Here is a 14,863-nt window from a genome sequence, read left to right as displayed (position 1 = left end):
CACATGTCTGTCCTTCATGCGATCTTTTCTTACCATGTGCATCGTATCGGTCATTCTTTATATGAATGCAACGCTGTCGGATTCAGCTTCAGTATCTGGGAAATTTATTTTGTTTTGTTAAAGACGTACACGCCATGTAACGTGTCAATAGGGATATTGGAATTCATACCACATCTTCTTTTCTATATATAAAATCGAAACATACTAGGACAGGAAGTGTGTTGCCTATGTTCAATAATGCTATATCTCAATATGTCTTTTCTGATTGTGTTGTTTTTGTTAGTTTTTATTTACAAAATGTATATGACATAAAATTGCAATATTTTGTATTCGTATTTTGTACTTTCATGAACGTCAACCTGATTTAATAAGTATGAAATAAGTTAAATAAATAGGATAGTGAACGCATATATAGAGTAGGAATACAATTTCATGTTTGTGTGATGGGACTTTATAGCTGTATGTCAGTAATATTGAAAACGAAAAAAGGGACATCAATGTCTATGAAGGAAATCAATGTGGATTTCAGCATCTGATTTTTACTTTAAGAATGATATTAGTAATAATTTGCCTTATAACATAATTTGCCCAAAAAATGAATAAACATAAACAGCAGGATCTTATAAGTGTGTACGTAGTGACGCCTAAAGAATAACAGTAACCTAAAAAAAGAGGGAAAAGTATGTCACTGAAGAGCAGTGATGGCCCAATATTAAGAAATGTTACGCCAAATACTCTACGGTATTTCATTATTTGGGTAAACATTTGAAAGTATGCAAGTAATAACATATACTCGTTATTTTGCAATCTTCGTTCAATGTTTCAGGAAAACAGAAAGCTTCACATTGCCACTAGAAGAGGAGACGCACAGACGATTGAAACACTTCTCGTTCAAGGCCAAAATCCTGACACACAGGACGATCAGGTATGTGTTTTGCTGTGCAAACGGTTGCTATCACGTCAACACATGTGTTTATCATACTATAAACGTTTTGTTCTAAAACTAAATGAATTGGCGATATTATTAAACTGATATGAAACATTTATAATTATTATATCATTAATATTCAATAATTGAAATATTCAGAAGCTCCTTTCTTACGTGCATAACAAAAAATATGAAGTATGCGAATATAAGATATGGTTGCCGATAAGACTATATCCACTACGAATGTACATTTCTATATGCAAGCATTAGCAGGGCACTCTAATCCCCTTTATGTTGGAACACATCGCATACCTTATACAATAAATCTAGACTTATTTCAAAGCCATCGCAGTATTCATGTTATTTGACATATTTGATATTCGATTGATTGACAACAGTTGAATGCATGTTTGTAACGCGATGTTTAAGCTACGTATTTATTTGTGAAGCTGTAAAATCCGTATAGATTATAATATTCCCTTTTCAATAGTGGCCCTGGTATCATCCCGAGACTCCCATATCTGCCCAAGGCTTCAGCGATATGGGTCGAGGGATGATACCATTGCAATATGAAAAATACATGTTATAATCTATTGATCATACACTTCCACTAAATAACATATGATTTTACTATATGATAATAGCATTAAATTAGCGTATATTCCATATTTTTCCGAATTGGTGCTTTGCGGGCTGATATGAAAAGTTTATCACATGCTTCGATTGTCATCACATGCCTTTTCGTAACGTTATCGCATGGCATTCCTGTGATGCTCGGCAAATTCCAGAAAATACACCTCAATGCTATGTTTTCTATGAAAAACATTACAAAGTAGTGTACAAAACAATTATTTGGATACTGGAAAGTATATTGTGTAAAATAATACAAAAAAAAACACAAAAAAACAAACATATTATTGAATAAATGCATTTTTAAAAAGTTTCAAACATAATTTAGAAAGTAACTTTAAAAAAGTTGACATTTCCAAACAGTGTTCATTATGTATATTTTTGTCGATTCGTTCATATTAAAATATTATTTTTTCTCTGTTGAGGCATATGATAGGAAACATTCATTTCGAATGTTCCAACTTTGGGGTCCGACGTCCGTGAACAACAAACAAAATCGGGGTAACTAACTAAAACTGAGGAAACGTATTAAATATAAGATGAGAACAACGACACAACACACACAGAAACGGACCAAGCATCAGACAAAATCCCACGAGTATAACAAATATAATATCAAAACCAAATACATAAATTTGGGATAGACAAGAACCGTGACACGTCTTATCGCAATGTGAATTTACACTAAAAATAAGAGAGAACAAACGACGCAACGTTAAAATGTAACACACACAGAAACGAACTATAATATAATAGTGGCCATATTCCTGACTTGGTACAGGACAATTTTAAAGGAAAAAATGGTGGGTTGAACCTGGTTTTGTGGCATGCCAAACCTCCCTCTTTTATAGCCATGTGAAATATAACATTAAAATGACAACTCAACACCACAGGACTACAATATAAATAAATTGGAGAACACAATTGAAAAAGAATCACGCGAACAACAGCCAACAAAAGGTAACAAGTTCAAAATTTTAATACGCCAGAAGTGCATGTTGTCCACACAAGATCTACTAGTGACGCCAAGATACAAAAGTTTGAAAGCCGAAACAAGCACAAAGTCGAACAGCATCGAGGACCAAAAGATCAAAAAAGTTGTGCCAAAAACGGCCAGGGTTTTCTGTTAGTGACCAGAACATCCCTAATATTTAGAATACTTTATACTTTTGCAAACAGTAAATTTATAAAATTATATACAAAAGATGTACATGATAAGACTGAAGTACATGTATTAACTAATTATAGAAAACAACTGAAATGTGACATCGGTAAACGGTGAGCCGGAAAATCATTGTATTTGATATCAATAAGCACTCCTTCTATCAGATGGTTCTTGGTACAAAATCAATTCAAACCGAATTTCCACAGTTCGCATCTGTGTTGTCTAATATTTTAAAAAGAAAAGTATTTTCACTTTTTACAGTTTTGGGCTACAATTTACTATCCGCCTACGGGTCCATATGGGAACACCACGTGTCGGCGTGTTAAACCAATCCCAACTTGACAAATTACCAGCGATGCGATTATTCTCTTCGATATATAAAAGCAAATACTGTATAGTTTTGTTGTATTTGCACAGCCTTGTTTACAACTTTAATAATACTTTAATGGTTCGATAAATGCTATGTAAAAAGTCTATATGTAAAACTTCATGAACTAATTCCAGAACATGTTTTATTATGCATTCTTTCAAAGAAAGGCAAATTTAGAAATTTAAAAGTATTTTGACTACGGACATTGGACATTCGTCTCCTACTTAACATATGTATTTGTTTTTTTGTTTTTTTTTTATTCTAGGGAAATGCAGACCTTTGTGACTATTCAGAACAAGAAACACACGGACAAGTAGCAAAGGTATTTAATTGATTGCTCTCACGTACATATCTTACAACTGATGGTTACGACAGAAAGCATGACTTTTGTTTTTAAACAATCTACTTTTGTTAACATGATCAAGTGAAAAAAAAACGAAAATGATAGAAATATGTTGTTAGAACTATACTAATATGAAATAAATTAATCGTAACTGGTGATTATTGCTTTCGGGATAGCTAATGTGACAATTAGATATAATACAAAGCTCAATCACCTTTGTTTCTTTGATTTTCTGAAATATCAAGTTCATGGTCCATTTTGTGACAATTTAAAATATTAAAGATAATGTAAACCCATGTCTTCACGCACTACGTCTGTGGTGACATGACTTAACATATTCTTAACAATTGTTACTTATCGTCTAAAAGAGGGACGAAAGATACCAAAGGGACAGTCAAACTCATAAATCCAAAACAAACTGACAACGCCATGGCTAAAAATGAAAAAGACAAACAGATAAACAATAGTACACACGACACAACATAGAAAACTAAAGAATAAACAACACGAACCCCACCAAAAACTAGGGGTGATCTCAGGTGCTCCGGAAGGGTAAGCAGATCCTGCTCCACATGTGGCACCCGTCGTGTTGCTTATGTGATTACAAATCCGGTAAATTGTCTAATTCGGTAGGTCATATTCATGAAAGGGAAGGGGATTGTAGTTACGACGTAAGGTACATATCCGATATCATTTGTGAAACGGTTATTCCATAACGGTCGACCAACTCGTGATGGCGTCCGTAAAATTTACGAAGGGATGATTTCAACTTCACCATTTGGAACTCTTGGTTTAATAGCTTCCTTGTTAGCAGCAAACCTCTATCAAGAAAATCATGATAGGAAATGCAAGCACGGGAATATCGTATCAATTGGGAGATATATACCCCGTATGCAGGTGCTGCTGGAATGTTGCTACTTAGAAATGGAAAGTTCACAATTGGAAAGCTGAAATCATCTCTTTTGTCGTAAAGTTTTGTTTTCAACCGACCCTCATTGTCAATTTCTAGATGTAAGTCAAGATATGAAGCCGACTTAACTGTATCTGTAGTATCCTTTATCTCTAGTTCGATTGGATAGATGCGTTCCACATAGTCACCAAATTTTGAATTGTTTAGTGAAAGAACATCATCTATATAGCGGAAAGTAGAGTTAAAGGATATTGCTAACTTCTTATCTTTCTTCCTAAGAAGTTCCTGCATGAAGTCAGTCTCATAATAATAAAGAAACAAGTCGGCGAGTAGAGGGGCACAGTTTGTTCCCATTGGAATGCCGACAGTCTGTTGAAAAACACGTCCTCCGAACGTAACAAATATGTTGTCAATCAAGAAATCAAGCATCTTGATAATATCAGTTTCAGAGAATTTTTTGTTTGAATCAGAGTGATTCTTTACAAAGTAGGATTTATCCCTCCCTAAGACAAGATACTTGTATCTACGTTGGCCATTCTTTTTTATGAAACAAAGTAATACGAACTCTTTCAATTTGTCTTTTAGTTTGGAATGTGGAATACTTGTGTACAGAGTAGAAAAGTCAAATGTTTTAATACTGTTACAAGATGAAAGAGAGTTAGATTGTATGTACTCTAAAAGATCTTTTGAATTTTTAAGTATCCACATCTGATTCACACCACCTCTAGAATAGGCAGTTTCACAATAACTTTGAAGCCCGTCTTTGATTGCTGATAAAATAGATGTTAATAATTTAGAAAGAGGTTTCGTGGAGCACTAAATGGTAACTGGAACGAGAGAGATAAGGCATCATGTGATCGTGCAACTTCCAGCAGGGTCTGGCTCAGTACCAACGAATACCACACTCCCCCCAGCTTTATATTTTTGTTGTACGTTTAGAATTTCTTAATGATTTTTGCCAAATTAATATAATAAAAAGGGTGAATTTTCCGGATGGGCCCCCTCAGATAAGAGGGGCCCAGATTAAAAAAAGGTACTATTTCTAATTGTTTGGGTCCACTAAATAAAGTAAACCCTATTTGTATGTACAGCCAGCCCCTTACCGTTCTATCAACGATCCCAGCCCCCTCCACCCCCTTCGTAATGTCCCCTTGATAAGGGGGGGATGGTTAGTGGGTTATTTGGACAAGAAAATAATTAGAAAATAAACTTAATAATAATCTTCCTCTCTGAAGGGGTGGGTCCCTCAGCGTGTAGTCCTGTTGGGGTGCTTTTTGGCTTGATACCAAAGTCTACCTTGCTGTGTAGCTCCTTGTGGTGTCCTCTGGCCTGACACCCTAGTCTCCCTCGGCGTGTAGTGCTGTTGGGGTGTCCTCTGGCCTGACACACCAGTCTCTTGCAGCGTGTAGTCTTGTTGGGGTGTCCTTAAGCCCGACAGCCCAGTCTCCCTTTGTGTGTAACTGTTCTGGGGTGTCCATTGCCACGACACCCAAGTTTCCCTCTTTCCTTCTTGTTGGAATGTGCACCGCTCTACCCCTTGATCCGGACTGGGGTGTCCGCTTCTCTTGGGCGTGTCTAAGTGCCCTGTTTTGAACGTGTCGATAATAAAGGCGAGTAAACACAAAAGCGTCTTCAATGTTTCGTATATATGCTTTACTAGAGTCCAAAATATACAAGAGAGACGTTGGCAAGTCACGACGTTGCGGGCCTATTGTTACGTCAAAATGACGGTAAAACGTAAAGCAAATAAAAGCGTATAAAATATTAAACTGAAACTATAAATAATTCACAAAATAATGGGGGCCGCAAAATGCAATTACTGTTCATGTATTGTTCATAAAAAGGGTACCGAAAAAACACTTTAAACAATTAAAGTTCATATTTCCAATGGCACCAGTTTCACAAGTGGTCTCGTTGTAATCAGTCCGTTTGATGTTCGAAATTTGACTGCTCTCACTACTCCATCATTCCCGGTGACCAAATCTTCTATGACTGGTAGTTTCCGCATCTTTCTCGGTGAATTATCCATGATTTGTACGACGGAGCCAATTTTCACATGTGCGCTTTGGTCTCCGGCGACGCGATGAAATTCTCTTAATCCGATGAGGTATTCCATTCTCCATCGTTTTGCAAAGTGTTCAATCACAGTTACTTTATGATTAAAACGTTTTTTTGCATCTATGAAACCAAAATTAAAATTATTGTCCTCTGAATTATAATTGTTCTCTTGTGATAAGCTTCTTCCCTGTAGCAGATCTAGGTGTGACGGTTTAAGCGGCTCTCGATCGAGGATGTCGGATGACCCATACGTAATCAGACGATCGTTGATTACACGTTCGGAATAAGTTTCTAATTATTCTGAATGCTCATTTCCTTCGGAATATCATGTGAAGCAGCAAGGGTTGGTGCATTATCGGAATACACAGTACTGGGAATTCCTCTCCTACTAATGAATCGTCGAAACGCTAACTTGAATGGCTCGATTGTCATATCTGTAACTAGGTCTAGGTGTAAGGCACGAATACAAGCACATGTGAATAGGCAAATATACGATTTCGATTTTCCTTAACGAAGAGTGGTCCAGCGAAATCAACACCAGTTGTCGTAAACGGAATCATATCGAAGACTCTATCTTTCGATAGCGGAGGTGAAATTTGCTGTGGAAATGCTTTTCCACGGCACCAATGTTTTGGACGTATCGATAATAAAGGCGAGTAAAGCGTCTGCAATATTTCGTATGCTTTACTAGAGTCAAAAATATACAAGAGAGACGTTGGGCTGACCTCCGCAGTCCAGTAGGGTTCAGACTAGCTTGCTGCGGATCTGGTTAATTTTTTTTTTGTTAAAAATTTTGCCGGTTGGCTATATCGAAACAGGTCCCCCTGAGCAGGTTGACAACTGTTATCGTCAAGCCACTCAATGAGCCACTTAAATTCGGGGTCTTTGCGCTGCGCGTCACAAATCTGTTCAACAGAGTATTTCGCTAAATCTTCCCCAAGCCCATCCTGTACAACCCGAATGGAACAGTCAGGGTCGTCTGGGACTATCACCACATCTCTACCCACAGTGGCCACTGTCACTCGTGATATGCAAATACCCTTGTCGGCGGGCTTTGCATCGGCAACCGGTATTTCATCTAAAAATCTATCCTCTGCAGAATCTTGGCCAGTGACCAGTTTCTAGTTTACAGACCGCCCTCCTACACCTGTTCCTTTGGATGCCCATGTGACCACGTCATCCACATCGGTCATTTAGACCTATTTGCTTGAGCCCTTGCACAATATGGACAACCCCAAATGGCAGGGTTGCCAAGTTGACATCGGTTTTAAAGTCCTGACATGGAGAGTCAATGGGCATTCTGGACAAGGCATCTCCGTTTTTGTGCTTGGAGCCGGCCCTATGTCGCACCTCCCTGTGATATTGGCTCAACTCCTCGAGCCACCTGGCCAGCTGCCCTTGGGGCTGCTTAAGGCGAAGCAGCCAGGTGAGGCTACTGTGGTCTGTGCGGACTACAAAATTCCTTCCCAGCAGGTAGTGCCGGAACTGTTTGGTGAAGCGTACTAATGCCAGGAGCTCCTTCCAGGTGGTGCAATACCACCTTTGCTCTGGAGTTAGAGTGAAACTGACATAGCAAACTACCCTTTCCTCCCCTTTTTGTACTTGTGACAAGACTGTCCCTATTGCATAGTCCGAGGCATCTGTATCTAGGACGAATGGATCAGATGTATTCTGCAGGGCCAGTAGGGGTGCAGAGGTGAGAGCCTCCAGCAGTTTATCAAATGCCTCCTGCTTTGTTTTCCCCCATGTGAAAAACCTTTTACCTGTGACATCTTGAAGTGGTGCTGGAATTTAAGAATACCCCTCAATTAAAGCCCTGCAATAATTGGCGAACCCAAGAAAACGCTCTACCGTTTTCGTATTGTGAGGGGTTGGCCATTTCTTCACATCCTCTATATAACCACGGCCAATATGCATACCCTTCCTGGGAATTCTACCTGTTAAAACAGTTCACTTTTCGTTGGCTTAAGCTTTAGTCCGTATTCTCTAAAGCGCTGTAAGACCGCCCTCAGGTTGGCCAAATGAGAAGCTATATCCAAAGAATTAAACTATCATCTAGAAAGGCAAACACTATATCCCAGGTTAACCCCCTTATAACCAAGCTTATGACCTTAGCATAAGTACCTTGGGCGTTACAGAGCCTAAATGTCATCCTGGCAAACCCCAAAAGGCCGTATTTTGAAATAAAGGCTTGAAGGTAGGGGTACCTCACTCAATAGATGAATGTGATGCCTATTTATCCGTCTCAATCCTTCCTCTTCTATATCCCCAAAGCAAGCATGGTTGTGTAGTGGTAGGCATGGGCAACAGTATTTTCCTCTACTGAGGGAATACCAAAAGATCCCACATCAATGGAATGCCCCTGGTTTGCATTTATTTTCCACCAACCATGATCTGGGTCCCTCTCTAAAGTGTCTAATGTTTTTGACAACCGACGGTCAACTCAATGGTCTTGTATGACTTCCTCCTCTGAATCGGAGGAAGCATTCCCCTTATCCTCTAATGGGCACTCAGGCGCTAGGTTATTTACAGACTCTGTGTCATGGGTGACCTCCCCTTCAGACTCTGATGATAACACCCCCTATGCCTCTTGTAGGTTTTTTTTACAATATTTTCTTCCCCGGACAAACTGATTCCGGACAATGATATCCCAAGATCACTTCCCCAACATTTTGCTCCCTAAACTGCGCATCTGTCGACAGGTCAAACTCTATTTTCGGGGGCTCACTCTGGCATCTGGAGCTGCTCCATTTGAGTTTAACAGATTTGGTGTTGTACGAGTTTGGTCAGCAAAAGTGACAGTTATCTCTTTAGACCGAAGATCTGGGCACTTATTTCGAAGATATCCGGGCTTATAGCAGTGATAACATACACTTTCCCGCCCCGATCCTCGGTATGGGGATTGGCTTCTTGATTGGGACCTTCCCCTAAATTTTGGGCAGTCCCTTTGAAATGTTCCCTCTCCCCACAGTGGAAGTTGAATGGGCTTCATACCGCCCACCCATTAACTGTCGAACCTTACGCCTATTTGGCTTACCATATATTGCTTGGGGGTTATGTCGGAATTGCCGTATTTTATTTACGGCCTCCTCTATGCTTTGTGGCTGAAGGTTAGAGACTTGCAACCCCAGCTTCTTGTTTTCGATACCCTGGCACAGCCGCATTACGGCTTGCTCGTACATGTAATCGTCAAGGGGGGGTTTCTAAAAGGACCTGGTCAGTCTCATGGAGCGCCTTGAAACCAAAACGCTTCTCCACAAGCTCCCTATAACTGACCTCCCTGTCTCTTTCTGTTATGAGGGCAAATTATTCACTGGATTTTCCATCAAAACACCAACAAAATTGGTCCTTGCATTCCTGAGGACCCCATTCCAGACCTCTGTGTACTTTGCAAAAATTGTGAAAAAGGCCTGCCAGTTGCCCTTTCCGTCATACTTTTTATTCTTTGGAACATTGCTAACCTTAGAGACTCCACCTATAATTCCTTGTACCCCACCTCTGCTGTCAGGCCCCCTTGTGTTCTCCCTGGGCCTTTCCTCGTTTTATGGAATTGGGTAAGCATGTTGCCCATAGCTCCCCCCTGTGGTGACCCCTTATGGGGGCACAGGTGTATACCCTTGGTTCTACGGATTCTGGAATTGCCTATCCCAATAGGCACGGGCAGGGGTCTGCCTTGTGTCCTCACCCCTATTTTCTTGTCATTCTACATAAATTTGGGCTAGAGCCTGCCTTGTGTCTTCGCCCTTTTTGTCTTGCCACTTGCCATACCTACTGCGGGGTGTCTCATACTGTCCCCCACCAGTGTGAACTGGTTGGGTACAGGGTGCTGACCCCTGACCTGCATAGTTACTTGTGTGACCGCAGAAGTATGAAGTGCGCCCCTTTTGGTCGGGACAGTCTTGTGCCATGCACTGGCTTCACCCGGCCAGTGCGGACTGGTCTTGATACTACTCCCTTGGTGTTGAGGATTGCCTTGGTTTGGGTCACCCATACCTCCATGACTCCATTCGGGTTTTTTTTATTTGTTCCCTGTTTCCCCAATCCCAATTTTTCGGGGTTTTATGTCTAACTCCAGCATCCCCGGGATATAGACTACACTCAAGAAAGGCGGAGTCCATCTGACTAGGCTCTCGCCAGGGCCTGGGACTTTGCCTCTAATGCCATGCTTCTTGCTTTAATGCTGACTGGACATGGACCCGTGATGGTGTGCTTTGTGAGGCAACGTGTCCCCAATATATTAGTGTGTTGACCCTGTTCAACATTTCATTATGCCTGCCTTGGGCCTCAGGTCTGTTGACGAAGATTTCAATTGTTGGAAATATTAAGTATGTTGAACCTTGAGGGATAAATTACCTTAGCTGTAACAAAGTATAATTGTTAAATTATAATTTTGACTTAAAGTTTACATGTATGATTATTACTGAATAGTTATTTTGGTTTTTTATGAATATATGAAAGGACAGGTTATACAGGTATTTATATCTCGTACAGCTTACTACTAGTTAAAATCGATTTTAGACCTCTGAATCACCTATTTACATACCAATGAATTAAAACTAGTGGAACAATGCTGGTAGAATCGTATGAACTCCACGGGACATGATCAGGAACGTTGACGTAGGTCTTTACTAACAATGTGAATCATGGTTTAGTCAAAGAATTAATGACAAGAATAGGATAAAATCGGTTCTAAACAGTAAAGCAACTTGTATATCGTATCGGTCATCCTATAAAAGAAGCTTAAGAGGACGCTGTTGGTTTTGGCATCGGAATATGTTGGAAGCTTATCAAAAATGCATGCATGTAACGTGCACGTGTCAAAAGTGATTTTGGCAATCATACCACATCTTCTTTTTTTCAAATAGTGTAGATAGTGTGTTGTGTTTGTTTAATAATGCCATATCTCAATACGTCTTTTCTAGATTGATTGATCTTCTTAAATGTTAGTTATATGACATGAAATTGCATATTTTCCTATTGGTATCTTGTTCTTTCATAATAATAAGTTATACATATGGAATCGTGATGGTTTACATAGAGTAGCAACGATATCACATATATGTGTGATTGACCATTTTAACTTTATATCGATGGAAAAGCAAAATAAAGGGACAGTGATAGCTATGAATTACATCTAGTAATTACTTCACGTTATTTACCTTTGAATATAATACCAAACAACGCACGTAAATACGTGTAGCTATACAAGCAAACATAATGGATGCACATACACACAATTGTACAATCGATGATCAAAACATATAATGACTGAATAAATAACTATAGCAAAATGGAACTGTCCATATTCCAGCATTGATCATACTCATTTGACATATTATGAATTTCTGTAAAATATTTTAACAAATATCTGTGTTGCACGTAATAAGATATATAAAGTAAACTCACAAAAATATTGAACACCGTGGACAAATCTAAGCGGAACGTCTCTAATCAAATGGCAAAACCAAATGTTGAAAACACTTCAAACGAATGGATATCCATTGTCCTAGTCCTCACTTGGTACAGGCCTTTTTGATGTAAACAATTGTGGATTAAAGCTGGTTTACAGCTAGGCAATCCTCTCATTTGTATGACAGTCGCATCAAATCATATTATTTTGACAACGATGTGTGAACAAAACAAAGAGACATTATAGTTAAATTTACAACCCAATTAGGAAGAGGGTTCAACCAATATCCAAAAAGATACATCAGTTAAGAATATTCTTGTACTTGCAATACACATTGAAGCTTCAAATCATTTTATTTAGAAAGTTTAAAAATTTAGTAGGCATCGTGTCCATTACCAAACAAAATCGTTACATATAGCATAAAAGAGGGACGAAAGATACCAAAGGGACAGTCAAACTAAAAAATCTAAAACAAACTGACAACGCCATGGCTAAAAATAAAAAAAGACAAACTAACAACAGCAAACATGACACAACATAGAAAACTAAAAAATAAACGACACGAACCTCACCAACAAAATAGAGGTGATCTCAGGTGCTCCGGAAGGGTAAGCACATCCTGCTCCACATGTGGCACCCGTCGTGTTGCTTATGTGATAACAAATCTGGTAAATAGTCTCATTCGGTAGTCACATTCATAAAAGGGAAGGGGATTGTAGTTACTACGTAAGGAATATATCCGATATCATTTGAGAAACGGTTATTCCATAACGGTCAAACAACTCGTGATGGCGTCAATTCGTATCAATTGGGAGATATATACCCCGTATGCAGGTGCTGCAGGAATGTTGCTACTTAGAAATGGAAAGTTCACAAGTGGAAAGTTGAAATCATCTCTTTCGTCGTAAAGTTTTGTTTTCAAGCGACCGTCATTGTTAATTTCTAGATGTAAGTCAAGATATGAGGCCGACTTAACTGTATCTGTAGTATCCTTTATCTCTAGCTTGGTGGGGTAGATACGTTCCACATAGTTACCAAATTTTGAATTATTTAGTAAAAGAACATCATCTATATAGCGGAAAGTAGAGTTAAAGGATATTGCTAACTTCTTATCTTTTTTCCTAAGACGTTCCTGCATGAAGTCAGCCTCATAATAATAAAGAAACAAGTCGGCAAGTAGAGGGGCACAGTTTGTTCCCATTGGAATCCCGACAGTCTGTTGAAAAAACACGTTCACCGAACGTAACAAATATGTTGTCAATCAAGAAATCAAGCATCTTGATTAATATCAGTTTCAGAATTTTTTTTGTTTGAATCAGAGTGATCCTTTACAAAGTAGGATTTATCCCTTCCTAAGACAAGATACTTGTATCTACATTGACCATTTTTTTTATGTAGTAAAGCACTACCAACTCTTTCAATTTGTCTCTTAGTTTGAAATGTGGAAAACTTGTGTAAAGAGTAGAAACGTCAAATGTTTTAATACTGTTACAAGATGAAAGAGAGTTAGATTGTATGTACTCTAAAAGATCTTTGGAATTTTTAAGTATCCACATATGATTCACGCCACCTCGAGAATAGGCAGTTTCAAAATAACTTTGAAGCCCGTCTTTGGTTGCTGATAAAATAGATGTTAATAATTTAGAAAGAGGTTTCGTGGAGCACTTGGAAGACCAGCAATATACCGTTGTCTGTAAGGACACTTATGTAGTGTAGGTATCCAATACAGTGATGGAAGATCCAGTTCTTCATCTTTGGTTGAAATTCCAAAGGAACACAGAATAGACCAATGATTATCTAGGATTTCCTCTTTGGTAAGTGTCGTGAGGGTATACGTTGAGTTTCCAAGTGAATTGTCAATACCTAATTCGTTTATCAAGCAGTTTATGTAATGAGTTTTACACACAAAAACGATGTTGTTTGGGGCTTTATCTGCGGAGACAACAACATATTTGTCATGCAGGTAGGATAAGTGTTTGCAACATTTGGGTCTTTAAAGATTGGCGTAGCATGGGCATTGATAGACCCATTCAGTTTCTTAATTCTGATTTGTATCAACGACCTCACTGCCTTAATCCATTCGGAAAGAGTGTCTACGTCTTCCTTCTCGCGCTTAGTCCGTTGCCTGGCATAATCCTCAACTGAATCCATCAACATTTTAAAGTTGTATTTCCAATTAATGAATTTAGGCTCACGATATTTCGGACCTTTCGATAACACATTTCGTAGAGAATAGTTATTAACAATGTTGAGGTCACCGGTAATAACGTGGCCAGCAGGATTATATGTGAATTAGGAACTAGCACAAGTGCAATCAGGATGTTTAGACTTGAAGTCGTCAATGTCGAGATCCTGCAAAACGTGTTTGTTATTAAAAATTTTAGTTGCAATAGGTTTGGTATAGGTATAAGAAATGTTTGGAACAGACTGGTCTTTGGGAGGTATTTTCGATTGAACTAATTTATGATGAAGGATATTGCCTAAGTTGACGCCATCGAGACTTTTGTTGGCAAAGGAAAGATTAAGGACATTTCTTTTCTCTTTTTCATCTTTGCCAATGCGGACTGGCTTGAAAAGTCTGTGACTTGCAATATCCGAAATTATAGCTTCAAGTTTGTATTGGTTTGAATTAGGGGTTTGTAACAGTGGATTCCAAACATATATGAACAGAGAATGAAGTTTTGAAAGGAGTAATGAATACAGTTTCGTGCGAATGTGATGAATACCTTCAATTTGGCATTGCAACCATAAGGTGTCGCAGTTCCCAATTGTCTAATCCAGTAGTCCTCTTTTTATCTACAGAGTGTCGTTGAAAGATTAGGATTGTTGGAGCTATGGTATATCTTTTCGATAATGCAAACTGTCATAGAAACGATGGAATTATGGGGCTGATTGAAATGCTGGTATAGAATGTCGTTAGCATTGAGGTTAATGTTTGATCTATGACCGCATATACGTTTGTTTAGCCTTCCTTTCGTTTCACCGACGTATACCAATCCGCAAAGGTTGCACTCTAATCCGTAGACGACATTTATCGATTTACAATTCA

At 38.8% G+C, this 14,863-nt stretch overlaps 2 protein-coding genes across 2 annotated transcripts in view; both read left to right on the top strand.

Annotated features, from left to right (window-relative positions):
- LOC139503376 (uncharacterized) overlaps window positions 1-14,863 on the top strand; it is a 332,278-nt gene that overhangs the window by 199,602 nt on the left and 117,813 nt on the right. The gene's annotated exons all lie outside the window — the stretch shown is intronic.
- The window catches only part of LOC139503536 (uncharacterized), a 44,432-nt gene that overhangs the window by 184 nt on the left and 29,385 nt on the right, over window positions 1-14,863 (top strand). The window contains exons 2-3 of the mRNA XM_071293335.1: window positions 827-925; window positions 3,359-3,415. Coding sequence (XP_071149436.1) covers window positions 827-925; window positions 3,359-3,415 — 156 coding nt within the window. The remainder of the gene's footprint in view (window positions 1-826; window positions 926-3,358; window positions 3,416-14,863) is intronic.

The sequence above is a fragment of the Mytilus edulis genome, chromosome 14, assembly GCF_963676685.1.
Source record: "Mytilus edulis chromosome 14, xbMytEdul2.2, whole genome shotgun sequence".
Taxonomy (NCBI): domain Eukaryota; kingdom Metazoa; phylum Mollusca; class Bivalvia; order Mytilida; family Mytilidae; genus Mytilus; species Mytilus edulis.
The sequence above is the reverse complement of the archived record's forward strand: the minus strand, read 5'-3'. Positions and strand labels throughout refer to the sequence as shown.